Source organism: Heterobasidion irregulare, assembly GCF_000320585.1.
Source record: "Heterobasidion irregulare TC 32-1 unplaced genomic scaffold scaffold_01, whole genome shotgun sequence".
NCBI lineage: Eukaryota > Fungi > Basidiomycota > Agaricomycetes > Russulales > Bondarzewiaceae > Heterobasidion > Heterobasidion irregulare.
This window is the reverse complement of record NW_009258197.1, coordinates 593,939-607,224: the sequence shown is the minus strand read 5'-3', so window position 1 is coordinate 607,224 and position 13,286 is coordinate 593,939. Positions and strand designations below refer to the sequence as shown.

At 52.5% G+C, this 13,286-nt stretch overlaps 6 protein-coding genes across 6 annotated transcripts; 1 reads left to right on the top strand and 5 right to left on the bottom strand.

The window, feature by feature from the left end:
• Positions 1 to 13: 13 nt before the first annotated feature.
• Positions 14 to 1,102, bottom strand: HETIRDRAFT_406590 (uncharacterized protein; the record flags this gene model as incomplete). Its single annotated transcript, XM_009542329.1, has 1 exon — positions 14 to 1,102. A coding segment is annotated over exon 1 (971 nt), but the record flags the coding sequence as incomplete, so codon positions are not given.
• A 1,820-nt stretch (positions 1,103 to 2,922) lies between these two features.
• Positions 2,923 to 3,494, bottom strand: HETIRDRAFT_307509 (uncharacterized protein; the record flags this gene model as incomplete). The annotated part of the gene is made up of 4 exons (XM_009542328.1): positions 2,923 to 3,022; positions 3,076 to 3,153; positions 3,212 to 3,402; positions 3,456 to 3,494. Coding segments are annotated over 4 exons (408 nt in total), but the record flags the coding sequence as incomplete, so codon positions are not given.
• Positions 3,495 to 3,799: 305 nt separating this feature from the next.
• HETIRDRAFT_413020 (uncharacterized protein) lies at positions 3,800 to 4,537 on the bottom strand (the record flags this gene model as incomplete). The annotated part of the gene is made up of 4 exons (XM_009542327.1): positions 3,800 to 4,105; positions 4,170 to 4,231; positions 4,320 to 4,443; positions 4,511 to 4,537. The coding sequence occupies 4 exons, from the start codon at positions 4,535 to 4,537 to the stop codon at positions 3,800 to 3,802; spliced, it is 519 nt and encodes a 172-aa protein (XP_009540622.1).
• Positions 4,538 to 5,086: 549 nt separating this feature from the next.
• HETIRDRAFT_431281 (uncharacterized protein) lies at positions 5,087 to 9,779 on the bottom strand (the record flags this gene model as incomplete). The annotated part of the gene is made up of 14 exons (XM_009542326.1): positions 5,087 to 5,986; positions 6,035 to 6,320; positions 6,444 to 6,543; positions 6,596 to 6,637; positions 6,716 to 6,795; positions 6,846 to 7,340; positions 7,398 to 7,655; positions 7,712 to 7,811; positions 7,872 to 8,337; positions 8,398 to 8,877; positions 8,933 to 9,281; positions 9,416 to 9,482; positions 9,543 to 9,631; positions 9,692 to 9,779. 14 exons carry the CDS (start codon positions 9,777 to 9,779, stop codon positions 5,209 to 5,211), a joined length of 3,678 nt encoding a protein of 1,225 aa, XP_009540621.1. The 3' UTR covers positions 5,087 to 5,208.
• Positions 9,780 to 10,118: 339 nt separating this feature from the next.
• HETIRDRAFT_99089 (uncharacterized protein) lies at positions 10,119 to 11,409 on the top strand (the record flags this gene model as incomplete). The annotated part of the gene is made up of 5 exons (XM_009542325.1): positions 10,119 to 10,398; positions 10,458 to 10,541; positions 10,852 to 11,045; positions 11,166 to 11,178; positions 11,255 to 11,409. 5 exons carry the CDS (start codon positions 10,119 to 10,121, stop codon positions 11,407 to 11,409), a joined length of 726 nt encoding a protein of 241 aa, XP_009540620.1.
• Positions 11,410 to 11,557: 148 nt separating this feature from the next.
• On the bottom strand, positions 11,558 to 13,161 carry HETIRDRAFT_468243 (uncharacterized protein; the record flags this gene model as incomplete). Its single annotated transcript, XM_009542324.1, has 7 exons — positions 11,558 to 12,028; positions 12,084 to 12,222; positions 12,282 to 12,423; positions 12,483 to 12,545; positions 12,599 to 12,695; positions 12,776 to 12,948; positions 13,017 to 13,161. The coding sequence occupies 7 exons, from the start codon at positions 13,159 to 13,161 to the stop codon at positions 12,008 to 12,010; spliced, it is 780 nt and encodes a 259-aa protein (XP_009540619.1). The 3' UTR covers positions 11,558 to 12,007.
• Positions 13,162 to 13,286: the final 125 nt, after the last annotated feature.

Below are 13,286 nucleotides of genomic sequence, written 5' to 3'. Positions count from 1 at the left end.
TCTCGCCGTCCTTCCAGATCCAGGGTCGTCGTGCCGGGGTAAACGAATACTTCCTCCTCTTCGTCCTGTGGTCGGGGCGCGTCCAGAGAGCTGTCCTTCACGGTAGCCGGCACTTCAGTTGGTGGCACCAAATCCTGGGCCACGGAAGCCAACGCCGCCAAACCATTCACAACTGACGAAGCAGGAGCCTGTTGGGCAGAACCAAACTCGAAGGGAGCCGCGCGTGTAGCCTGAGGAGCATGGATCGATGCCCCCAGTCCGAACGACGATCGCGGAGGCTTGGAACCGGACGCGATGGGGGCTGCAGTCGACGATGGGCGCGCGGTGGGTTTGTGCGATTGACGTGCCACGTTAGGTTTGCGGGACGAGTTTGGGCCTTTTGGAACAGCCGAAGATCCGCGATACCTGTTGGAACCCCTAGCGCTCGCCGTGGTGGATGCCCGAGAGGATGATGCAGGTGACGAAGTTGCCCAAATCGATGCCGATAGCCCACTGTTCGATGTCCGCGAAGAAGACGGTTCTGGTGCGGTGGCCCACATTGACGCAGACGAGCCGTTGCCTGATGCCAGTGAGGACGCCTTTGGCGCCGTGGCCCACATGGATGCAGACGAGCCGTTGCCTAATGCCAGTGAAGGGGATGCCTTTGGTGCCGTGGCCCACATTGACGCAGACGAGCCGTTGCCTAATGCCAGTGAAGGGGATGCCGCCGGTGCCGTGGCCCACATGGACGCAGACAAGCCGCTACGTGATGCCAGTGAGGAGGACGCCTTTGGTGCCGTGGCCCACATGGATGCAGACAGGCCGCTACGTGATGCCAGTGAAGGGGGCGCCGCCGGTGCTGTTGCCCACATCGACGCAGACACGCCACTGACCGACTCTACTGATGCCGTCGCATGGATCGATGCGGCGAGACCACCATTGATATCCTCCGACACAGGTGCCGCCTTGCCGATCGGTTTGCTGATGGAGGAAGTCGACATTGACGAATCCTTGACTTGTTCCTGGCTCTGGTTAGCGTCGACAACCGGGGATGAAGCAGCCGTCGTCACGTCAGTAGACTGAGATGCAGCGTTGGCGGGTGTCATGTCCGGTGTCGTATTCGCAGGGGAGGATGCAATAGCAAGTCCGGCGGCGTCCTCGAAGGCAGTAGTGACCGGCGTTGCGACGTCGAGTGCTCGAACTGTCTGACCTGAGAGTTCAAGATCGATAGAGGGGCGGGTGGCGGTATCAGAGCGCGCGCGAGCTGTTTCCGACGAGACGTCCTGGTTAGCCGATTCATCGAGGCGATGGGGCAGGCCGACGGGGGGGAGGATGGGGGAAGGGCTGTCGACTATGTGGGCCACTTGTGCCGGCGCGGGGGGTTCGACCTGAGGGGGCATGCCAAGGATGGGTGATCCTTCCGAAACCGGGGAAGCGAGACCTTGCGGGATGGGGTGGGCGAAAGCCAAGTCGACCACTGCGACGTCATGCTGATCCAAGGCCTCGCTCTTTTCGCCAATCGGGAATGCCACTGTCATGATCGCGTCGTCGAGGAGGGGGTGACTAACTTTAAAGACAGGCTGGGCGAAATGTCAAAAGGCGCGTTCAGGTGGGCAGAACAACGAAACTCACCGAAGCCACGATGGTAATGAACCCGTTGGGAGCCGTTACCGACTCCTCTACTGCTCCGTGCTCGAGGGACCTCGTCTTGGCGAAGCGCCACTCGAGAAATGCGGTGACAGTCTGTGTGGCAAGCGCGCGATGAGAAACGTCCTTCATAACAGATTAGGTGGAATACATACCAAACCCAGTATGATTAATGCAATGGCTGTCAAGGAAGCCCTTACATAGATGACCTTTTGTCCAAACCCAGAGTCTGCGTCGCCAAAGAGGTGGTGTGGTGCGGTGCAGTTGAAGTGCCACATATCGTTGAGAGTCGGCGTGTCCAAGGGTCGGGGCCCGAAGATGTCGTGTACACGGGATGGTGGCACATACTGGTAATACGAGCGCGTTATACGCGGTGGCATGTACCCCTTCTGCGGTGTAGCGATGATGTCCTGTGCAGTGTATACAGAGACGACCTGGTCGAGGAGAGTGTGAACCATGCGCGAGATGCCACGAACTACGTCGTATGATGGGTTCGAGAGGGTGGCCTGGAATGCGGTGACGATGGTGTTGACGGTTGGGGGTCCTATAAACAATGTGGCGACGGCAAATATGCCGCAGAGCAGGGGGAGGAACAGCATGTTCCCCTGTACAACGCAATAGCTTCGAGAAACCTGATGGGGTTGAGGGTGGGGAGGGTTGAGGAAATGGACCAGATGGAGGGGAGAGGGAAGACGAGGAAAGAGGAACGACAGGAAAGCGGGGACTTATATTGTTCACGAGGGTGGCGGCGGCACAAGCGTAACCAGTCGCCTCACTTCTTGACACGCCACGAGGAAGCCAAAGCCACCAAGCGCGCGCACAGCTTCGACTTCTTTTGATTGCAAGGTATGTGCTTGGACCTATAACGCGCCCTCGATCACGGAGATGGCTATGGCTAAAGCACGTGAGTACAAGACTCGCCACAATTGAAGTAAAAAGGAACAAGGAATAGTCTCCACGTGCGTTATCGCAGTCAAGTCGTTGAAATTTACGTCGCGTGCAACTTCACGTCGACAGGTAGATCATGATATTGTTCAGCGTTCAAAAGCTCATACACTGGACTGCGTCAAGGCATGTAAACAACATTCAAAGGCTCATACAACAGGGGTACGTCACTGTCAAAAGATCGACGCCACGCTTCTTAGAAGACGCCATTTTTCACGCGGTGACGGCGCCGCGCGATCCGTTTGTAACGCTCCCACTTCTTCCATTGCCTCGTCCTGATTGCCTTCCCTTTACGGCCCACCAGATAACAGAAAGAAGCGCAAGGGTGAGCAACGCCCTGTAAATTTCCCGTTATAGACTCGGCGGCGAGAGACCTAGATCAGACACTTGCCATTCAATCCACGCGAACGCCTCGAGGGCGTTCAGCTGCCCGCAATAGACGAAGTGGCGGCTGTTATCGATGATCGGTAAGCGCTTGATAACGTGCATAATCGATATATGTACCTGCAATTCAGCCTTCCTCCCAACGCGTTCGTGATGGCGGCGGCTCCAGCTAACCACAATGCCCAGGTGATGAAAAGGCTACCCGTGCCCGAATGCTCGATTGAGATGATTGGACGAAGGGGTAAAAGGCGCTTACAATATTCCATGACTAGCTACACTGGAGAGGAAGTGACCAGATGCTAAAAGGAACATCATCAAGAATAGGGGCACGAGTAAAGTTGTCCAAATCGCGCAGAATAGGAGGTAGCGTGTGCGATTGCGGACGGAGGTGGACAAGTAGTTATGATGCGAATTGTACCGCGAAATGAGCCATGCTGCAATAGAGAGCTGGTAGATGCTGTTAATTGGTAGAGAGATACGTGCGGGGATTAGGACCCTACCTCGATGATAGCGAACAAGGTCAAAAGAGAAAAGAGAACTGATTTCTGTCAGAGGGACCTGTCTGATGAGCGAATGATGACACATACTTGGATGAGTGCGTCTAATTGCATCGAAAGCCATGTTTACACGTGTGGGCAGGGAAGAGAGATGGAGAAGAGGAACATCAGTTTCAAGGTTAAGTACCTGGAGCAGTTTCGAGCCCGCCTGACTGGTTGTATTTGCAGCCGAGACACCTTACTGCAAGCTCGACGTCATGCGCTTACATCACCGAAATGGAGGCGGAAAAGAAGCGGCTCGTTGTAGAAATTACGCGTTGTAATGATGCAAAGTATGAGTACATACGTCACTGCCCCGATGGTATGCAGATCCTCGCTCCAGGCCTCAACACGTCGCAATTCAGCTTCGGGTTCAACCGTAGAATGTCGTCGACCACACAGCCGTGCGCTTGCGCAATGGCCCAACAGGTGTCGCCAAAAACAATCACCGACGATGTGCTATGCTCCGGACAGGTCAGCACAGGACGTGAGTTTGCTGGAGCAACGATGAGCCTCCACACCAGGAGCAAGACGACGATGACGATCAAGAAAAAGGGAAAAAGCATCCGATATGGGCTATCATTGGAACTGAGTTTGGGCCGAGGGGGCTGATCCTAACGATGCGAATGGAGTCAAAAAAACGGATCATGAATATGATTGCAGTAAGTCGAAACTCACAGCGTCCTCGGCCAGGGGAATGTATCCGTCTGGCCCAATTTCGACATCGTTATTATTCGTACCTTCGGGTGAGTGAATGGAGAGATCGGAGACTACTGTGAGATCGCCTTTAGCCGCTGGTAGGTGCTGTGTTCTATCATGTATGCTGACCTCGTTGCATCTCACCGTACTCTGAACCTTCCCAAAGTGAGCCATCTCTGTCACGAAAGTAGTACTTCCCAGTGTCAGAGTCGTATCCCACACGCTTCATTCCATCTGGAAGACGATAATCATCCTGGAACCCAGCCACGGATGGAATACGGTCGCATTAGAACGGCGTGAAGATGAAGAGTCTGGCGCACTTCATCATACTGCGTCCAACGACCCATCACCAGCTGAAAAAAATCAGTAAAACGATGAGGAGAGCACTAGAGGTAAGCAGATGTGCTGGCAAGGTTAGCGGTCAAAGCAATGGGGATTGTGCAAGAGCTGTGCAGTGACCATGCACACGATTTGAGTCTCCGCCTCATAGCACGACTCTTTCCTAAACAGGCGAGCAATGTTCCGCCGGCTTCCTCGTCTCCTCCGTCTCTTAACGAGACCCAGTGGCGGCTTAAGCTCTAACCTACACGTCATTGGACGAAGTAGGAATAAGGAGATTTGCTGATGACAAGCGTATATGCCTTGATATTCTTTGTGCCATCTTGAGTTCATGCCGATAATATGCATTCGTCCATCGCACCACAGGCCTCTCGTCTTGTCTTCATATGAAAGACGACGTTCTTTGCATCAGCCGATAGTGATATTTTGCACTGGATATTCTAGAAACTTTGTCGCGCAATGGAGAGTGTCTTCATTTTGCGATTGTCCTTGAGTACTCGAGTTTTGAGGCATCCGATCCTTGATGATCTTCAAACTGCACCGAGTGCACATTGACACCAATCTGAAAAAATCGAGATAGATTCGAGAAGAATATCAATGCGAAAATCCCTAATTAATCTGTGCACAAGATGCATCACTGGGACGAGAGTTTGAAAACCAGAAAGAAAAAGGGTGGCCATCAGCTTACATCCCCATTGCGACTGGTGAACATGCGGATGGCCGATGACTGCATCGTCATTGCGTCTGCGAACGGGCCTATGGTGGGAACGATACCAGCATTTCGTGCCTTGATCAGACATGAAGCCTTGAACGCTATGGAGAATGCGAAAGTTTCGTGAAGCTCGTAGGCGTATGATACCCTTTGCTCTTCCGACCCTGGACCATCTGCAAACTTCTTTTTAAGGCTCCCCAACGGATCAGACACAGTGGCCTGCCTCCGAAAAGATCGCTTCTGTGGACGAGACAGCTCCGTCGGGAAGGGGGGTCGAACTGCCCGCACCCACTCCTCCTTCATCGATTGCACGAACTGCTTGATCTCGTCTAGCTCGTGCTTCTGATGATCTCGCTGTGCAGTTAGCACCCGATCTCGAACCGCGTCGTCCAAGAAATCGAGAACATCAGCAGGGAGAGTTTGACTTGCATTCCGAATTGCATCCTTCCACGGCTGCAGCATATCTTGATCCCGAGCATTCTGCCCGTCAAGCTCCCCAAACTCAATCAGATGCTGATCCTTGAGGTCCTTTCCAGAATCTAGTAGTCTGTCGAGTATGAAGCGACCCATGGAAGGGGGTCGAGACAATGGCAACATGTTGCTGCGCTCTTGTTGCCACGAGGCCCCATCGTCTTGTGTACGCATGCAAGAGGCCTGCGGACGATCGTAAGATTTGGAGTCCTTTTCAAAGACACCCTTTTTGAGACGATGGCCGGTCTTCACCGAGTCCATGCAAGTAGTAAACCTGTTCCGTGGTCAGCAAGCGCCAACAGAAGCGGAGAAGGTGACGTACATGTAGGCCAGGCGTACAGTTTCTGAGTCCATATACCCCTTCGAGTACACAGCATTGTCGTGAAAATTGGAGTATTTGCCAACCATAGCATTCCCAAAACCTCCCAGGAGGACTCGAAGAAATTCGTTTGCGCGATCGGGAAGATTCGATACACGCTGACCGAACTCTTGCACGCTTTCGACTTTGCGGTCGAAATAATGCTCTTTAAGACCGTCAGGTTCGGGTACAAATTCATGGTTGCAGAAAGGTTCGACCAGGGTCGACTCCCAAGTTACCATTACAACATCTTCGAATGCCATCGTCAAAAGCACTATGATGAGAACCGTAATCGCAACGTACCGCCGTCGTAATCTGGCGACCACATGAAATCAGCCTTACATCTTCCACTCAAATAGAAGGAGATACGAACCTCCCCCACCCAGATAGCTTGCAAGCGAGCGAGACCCTTTGGTAGAGAATATGATCACGTCGGTGTATTCGGAAAGCTTTGGGTGATTGACGGCTACGACCTAGAACAATTCGTGACATCGTGAATAGGGCCGTGACTAAACGAGTACTCACCTTCTGTAAATCAGAGGCGATGCGCGCGGGGTTACGACTGACCTGAATGTCCAATCAACATTGTAACGTGAAAATCAATAAAAAATGACATGCGATGCATGGGCCTGTGATAGAGTTCACGTTCATGTCCAAGATTGGATCCTTCAATTCACGCGAAGCCTTGAAATGTATTTGGCCTTCTTCTAATACATCGCAAGGATCTATCGCGAGAGGTCAGTGCACCTCCTAGTGTCAGCAAAGAGAGACGAACCAGGCACAATGAAGGCTTCCGCGGATTGCGGGACGGTGATATGGTACTTCTTGATGTAGCCGTCTATGGCCATCGTCACAACTCTTTTGAGCTTGTTCCATAGATAGGCGGAGTGTTCTGGTCGAAACCCAGCCTGAAGGAGGTACAAGACATCTTGATGCAACGACGTATGAGTTTCGTCCTCAGAGTCAGCAGTAGCCGCATCTTTGAACGATTCTTCGTCCGCATCATCATCCACAAAGCCCTCTTCAATCTCTCGCTTGCTGTTGAGCCCTAGCGCTCTACTTGCTGCACCAGCGAGCTTACGCAAACGCTCACCGGAGACTCCACCAGCCTTATTGACGGCACTCCATAGGAGTCGCATCGCTTCAGGTCCCGTCCACTGCATCAGGGGTCGGACCTCTTCTTCCAGACCCTTCTTCATCAGGGCTTCAATTACTTCGTCAGGTACGTGGTTATGGGACAAGTTCATAATCGTCTGCTTCGAGAGGTGGCCTGGCGTAGACAGACGAGGGGCAGCGACGTGATCGAAAATAAGATGGGCGCGCCCACCATGTTCCAGATCGAGCTGAATCTTTCTCTGGGAATCTCGGATCCAGATGCAGGGCACGTCCGTAGGATCAAGGTGGTCGGGGTGCAGGATCCACAGACCTTTCGATCCGGCGACACGGCCTTGTACAGCGGACGGACGACTAGGTAGGCCAAGACGCTGTGCGATGCGAATCAACGCCGCCGCATTCATGAACCCACAACCGTCCGTCATGATCTTCTCCGCAGGCGGTTTATCCCCCCTCGGGATGTCGGAGGCGTCTGAAGTCAAAAAATGAGTCTGGAACATAAGTTTCCTATGAAAGGCGAGTACAAACAGATGTCTCGCATGAAAACGATATTTTCTTGTTGAAACTCGAGGGCAGGAATCGAGTTGGAGAGCCCGAGGTCAAAACGTGCTGCCCACTTGCTAATAGGCTGCGGGTCGACATTGGTAAATAGTCAGGTATGATAGAGGGGAATAGACATTGATCCGACCTGTTTATCATTCAAGGACAGTGGGTTGTGCCACTGTATAAATCCTTGCAGACTGATTCGTCGATCATCCCCCTCTGAGGGATCACTCTCCCTCCCATGATTCTCGTCCGTCTCCATGGCGTACACCGTGTTGTCCTTCGCATCGAACGGAACAAAGAGCCGCCCACAAAGCAGGAACTTACTTAGAAGCATCTGCCTACCTTGACTCTGAGCGTTGTATCCGTCAGATTTCGGCAACTTGATCTCAAGAATGCGCCGAGAGCCCAGGAACCTGCTAAATCGACGAGACTTGAGCATCTCGGGCTTCTCTAGATGCATCGAATATTTGCCGCCGTCGGATTTGAAGGTGAGAATTTGCTGAATCTTTCCTCCGTACCAGTTCTTCTCGCCATGCCACTCGCCCATGAGGCCTAAGCCGCGCTCACGACCTTCAACGATAGCAGCTTGTTCCCTGTCGTACTCGTGCCTAATTATACAAGGAATCAGGAACGATGGAGAGAGCACGAAGTGAAATCGGCGGGTTCACCATAGAGAATTAGAACCTATCGTCGGCCCATTGTCAGATATCTTGTCGAGCATCACGTTCGCGACGAGGGGGGCGCTGACGGCACTGCAGCCCTTGAGCTTGTCAAGCTTCGTCGTTGTCACCTGCTGCCATGTCCACTTTTTTTGAGTGATTCCGCGGGCAATCTCAAATTGTACACCCCACGAAATCTTTCGTCGATCCATTTCCCTCTGCACAGCGTCATCATGAGCGATGACCTGGAGGGCCAGCTCAATAGGGCCATTCCCAAGAAGGTTGTCGACGTTGATTGTGGATGGTGAGGGCATCGCGTTAGAGAGAGGCAGTGGGAGAGGATGCGACGGTTGAGAGATGACATTGGAGTTGATTTGGCCGATGGCTGTATCGGCTGCGGGACATGGAGCTACTGTACTCGGAATCCTATCTGCTGTAGGGGGAATACGTGCCTTCTTGACGGAAGATGCTGCGTGCCCACGAGGCCCCCTGGGATGAGATAATCAAACTCAGAAGAGACATCGCGAAGACCCAGAACCCTTACTTGGTTTGCTGCTTTGTAGCTGGGGATGGAGATAAAGAATCCAGTGCAGGCTGTGCAGTCATAGGAGATGGTCCGCCTGCCGGGTACAGGCGAGCTGCATCTATGATCCTAACCGGCTTTGGAGATCTCAAGGCGGTGTTCATCGCGGAAGATGCGACTCTTGACACACGCTTTGCCTTGGGCGTGGGACTTGCGTCCAATGAGCCTTGCGGGATGCCCTGGAGACGCTCTCTCACTTTATTCTCTAGGCCAGAGTTGGACGTCGACAAAGAACTTTCTGTCCTAGAGGGGGCGGTATACATCGAGGAGGTCCGCGATGAGGAGGAGGGGGACTCCGTATCCGTCGATACTGGGATAGACCCATAGAATTCAGTATAGCACAGACAACTTGGGGTAAATACACATACTCCGCTCGGCTAGTACAATATTCCAACGAGCACATCATGGATTCAGTAACACAAGCAAATAAAAATAAAAGCATACCCTCGCGTTTCAAAAGTGTGTCATAATCTTCTATATTCTCGACCTGCTTCCACAATTCCTCATCATCCTGCGCCCGTGAGATCCAAGTTGAGATGTCATAACAACGTAAGTGAAGAAATGGCTCTACCGATGACAAGGAAATATGCGAGCCCTTCTTTCTGAGGGGAAGGACCGAATGAAAGCCGGGGGCTAGCAGGGGTCTTTTCTGGGGGGCAGCTGAACACGAAAAACATAACACTAAGACAGAGGCGGAGCAATAAATGCAACGGCACGCACGCAGGTCCTCAGTATCTACGGCAGCATCTGTACGAGGCTTTGCTGCAGGACGGGTCCTGCGATTGTTCTTGGAGCTGCGGCGATGCATATCCAATGAGCGGTCAGGACTTAGGGGTAATGCGGCTCGTCGGTCGTGCGTTTCGCTGTGGAGGAGCAGAGCAAGATGATTTAGTGGGAAGAGGCCTTCAAGGTTCCGGAAAGCAAGGGCATAGGAGCGGAGGGTTACGGGTAGTCATCGATCAACAACCTGTCGCGGTTTTAACGCGCTGTAGTGATTCGGTACCAAGCTGAGGGTCAATTGGGCTTCGAGCGCGTCACTCACGTGCTGCGTGTCTTGATCGCGGCCAGCGTGACGAGCAGTGGCCAGTTTGCCCTGAACCTCGACATCCACAATGAACGTCGTCTTCTGAATCATTCTTCCGCCCTGATGAAGGTCTTCGTGGATCGCGACTGTCTGCTGCATGATCCACCCTATGAGATTCTCTCGGGGAAGCCCGTCCCCTATTTCGAGAGCCCCGCGCGCTGGCACGCAATCAAACACGAGCTGGAGAGCTCTCCATCCTTCGAGATTGCTGACCGTGATTCGGATGTCGATGTCCTAGGCTATGCGCAGGCGATCCACGATCGAGATTACATTCAATACCTGCGGAATGCCTACGAGGATTGGGTGGCAGATGGAAACGATAAGGCGCGTTCTCAAAGCCTGGGTCGGCCATTTATCGGCCACCGACATTGAATCATCTTGTACAGATCGCTGTGCTGCCAGAAACATTTCAGTATCCCAAACTGCTATCGCCCTTACCATCTATAGATGATTCAGCTGAGGCGTTGTCTCCCATCGCTAAAGCAGGTGGGTCAGGGTGCGTCCCGTGCTATGTTTCTGTTTCTACCCCTCTGGCACAGGGCTCTATTGCTTCAACCTCAGCTGTCCCATCACGGAAGGTCTGTTGTAGAACTATGACTGAAGTTCGAATGGCGCTTCTCAAGCATCGACTTCTAGAAACCTACACAGCAGTTCTAGCTTCTCTGCGAGTCACGCTTTCCTCCGCGAAGCATCTAATTTTGGCGCCTAGCCATTCCGGTGTATTCGCTTTGAGGTGGAGACAAACCCTACCACAGCCGTCGCAATCACCCTTCTTCTGAACTCTGTTTTCGCGTAGTCGACCTCCAGGGCATCACGCAGGTTCATCACTCTGCGGAGGCTATTGCTTCATTAACAACGTGGCGGCCGCCGTCCGATTCCTCCAAACTTCTTGTGCCTCTGAAATGCCACAGAAAGGGCAGGGGAAATCTCATCGACCCGGGCGCGTGCCAGTGGCTGTCCTCGATATTGACTACCACCATGGAAATGGCAGTGAGCATCATTTGTCCCAGCTTTCTGCCGGCTAGAGTCCACGCCCGACGGTGATCGGAACCAGCCCAAGAGATATTCTACACCGACGGCAGTGTCCTCTATGTGTCTCTTCATGCGCAGAACGACTACCCTTGTATGTATCATTCGAATTCGATCGAAACTTGCTGTGTCCTCACCTCATACTTCCATCGTGTATCCGAAACAATCAGATTTCACAGGATCCACGAAAGAGAAGGGGTCTGGGATGGGCATCGGCTGCAATATCAACTTTCCCCTTCCGAGAGGAACCACCGACCAGAAATACTGCGAAACGTTGCGAGAAGCAGTCGCCTGCGTCCAACAGTTCGAGCCAGAGTATGGGTAATAAGGCAGGGTAGTTTATCCCCCGTTCCTATATCCGATCCTGACCAAGAGCCTGAACACGACTAGTCTCGGTGTAGACACCTACGTAGACGACCCGATCAGTGATTTTGCATTGACCCAAGACTGTTATGGTGAAATTGGACGAATTATAGGGCAACTGGACAAGCCTGTGTTATTCGTAATGGAAGGGTGCGTACAAATGTCACGGTGTCCTAGCTCACGTTTACGGACGCGGAATAGAGGATATGACATCAAGACCATCGGAACGAATGTTCGCGCTGTCCTTGAAGGATTCGAAAATGTAAATTGACAGATTGGTATGGCTCGCTGGGGGCGCAGCTGCTTCCTCCATGGCCGCAGTGCTGATCATTCTCCCATCAGCCATTGATTATGTGAAGTCTTCCGTTTGATCCACACTCTCGTTGCATGTTTACCAGTGAACGTTTATCGAATTTGAACTACGCTGAACGAAGGGTGCAATGTCCACGGCCGACGTTGAAAGACTTTGGAGCAGGGAAGAAGGATTAAAACTACAATACAGCGTGATATAAAACGTACACCGGAACTGCCAATATAACGAAAACACCAGACAGCATGCTTTACTTCCTCGCAAAAGTAATCTACAAAAAGGATGACAGTCAGTAACTCGGTCGACATTACAGGAGGATAGACTACCTTGATTTTGTTTTCGCCGTCCAACTTGTAGTTGTGCAACGCATCCTTCGCCACAGTGGCGCTTCCTTCGTCCATGTACTCCACGAACGCAATGTCCTTCTTTGTCGGAATGAGACGGACTTCGTGAAGGTTGGGATATCTGCCCCAGCGCCGCGTCAGCAGTGTGCCACATCAAACCTGATGAAGAAGGATACAGACTGAGAGAAAAGGGCCATGAGCTGATCTTTGCTGACGCTCTCGGGGAGGTTTTGCAAGAAGAGAATTTTGTTGGGAGGGAGGTATTCGTCGGGCATCTGGACGTTTGGCCGCTTTGGCGCAGGCGCAGCGCCCGACCCGTCCACTGTTTTGAGGCTGTGAGTAAGGCATCGAAATCAAGATTATGGAACGCTGTGGACGTACTATCGGAGGCCATGCGCTTCTCGCGGAACTTTCGCTTCAATGGGTTGTTGTACCGCGTCTCCTCTGCTCGAGTTAGCACGGAGATGTCTCGTATAGAGCAAGACTATTATACGCACTCTTATGTTCGTCTCTGACCTTCTTGTGGTGCTCGTAGTTAGCAGCATCGAGTCGGCGCACTACGGCGTCCGATCGTGTCTTCGCAAACGAGATTTGCTGATGAGGACATGAGCCAGTGACGATAAGGTACGCATACTCCCCTGCCGAATGCGCAGATGTGGAAACCGGAGACGCACCATAGGCTTTGAATATAACGGGAAACCCCTGACTTCTTTCAGCGCCTTCTTTGCGATTTCAGGCGACGTAAAGGAGACGAAAGCCTGTCCTCGCATGCGCAGATTATCATGCGCGACCACGTCTAGAACTTCTCCATACGACTTGAACAGACCACGCAAAGACGCTTTGAGGACTATACACCATGAAAAAGCCTTAAATTCGGGAGACAAGGGACGTTGTGGGGAGTGGACAAGGACATACCGCTGATCTTGATCTTCTCGTTCAAATTCTGAATGTACAAGGTTTCAGTAGCATTATCTAGTTCTTCCTGGGGTGGTGGCGCAGCGGCATCGACGGGAATGGGAATACCAGCTGATGGTGCAGCTTCGGGTGCGACTTCAGACATATCGGACGGAGGTTGAGCAGTTTAGTTTGTACAACCTTGAGAATGGTCGAGCAAGTCGAGCAAATCGAAGCACTCGGCAAATTCCGGCGTGGTAGTCGCTGCCGCCAGACAGAGTATACGGTATT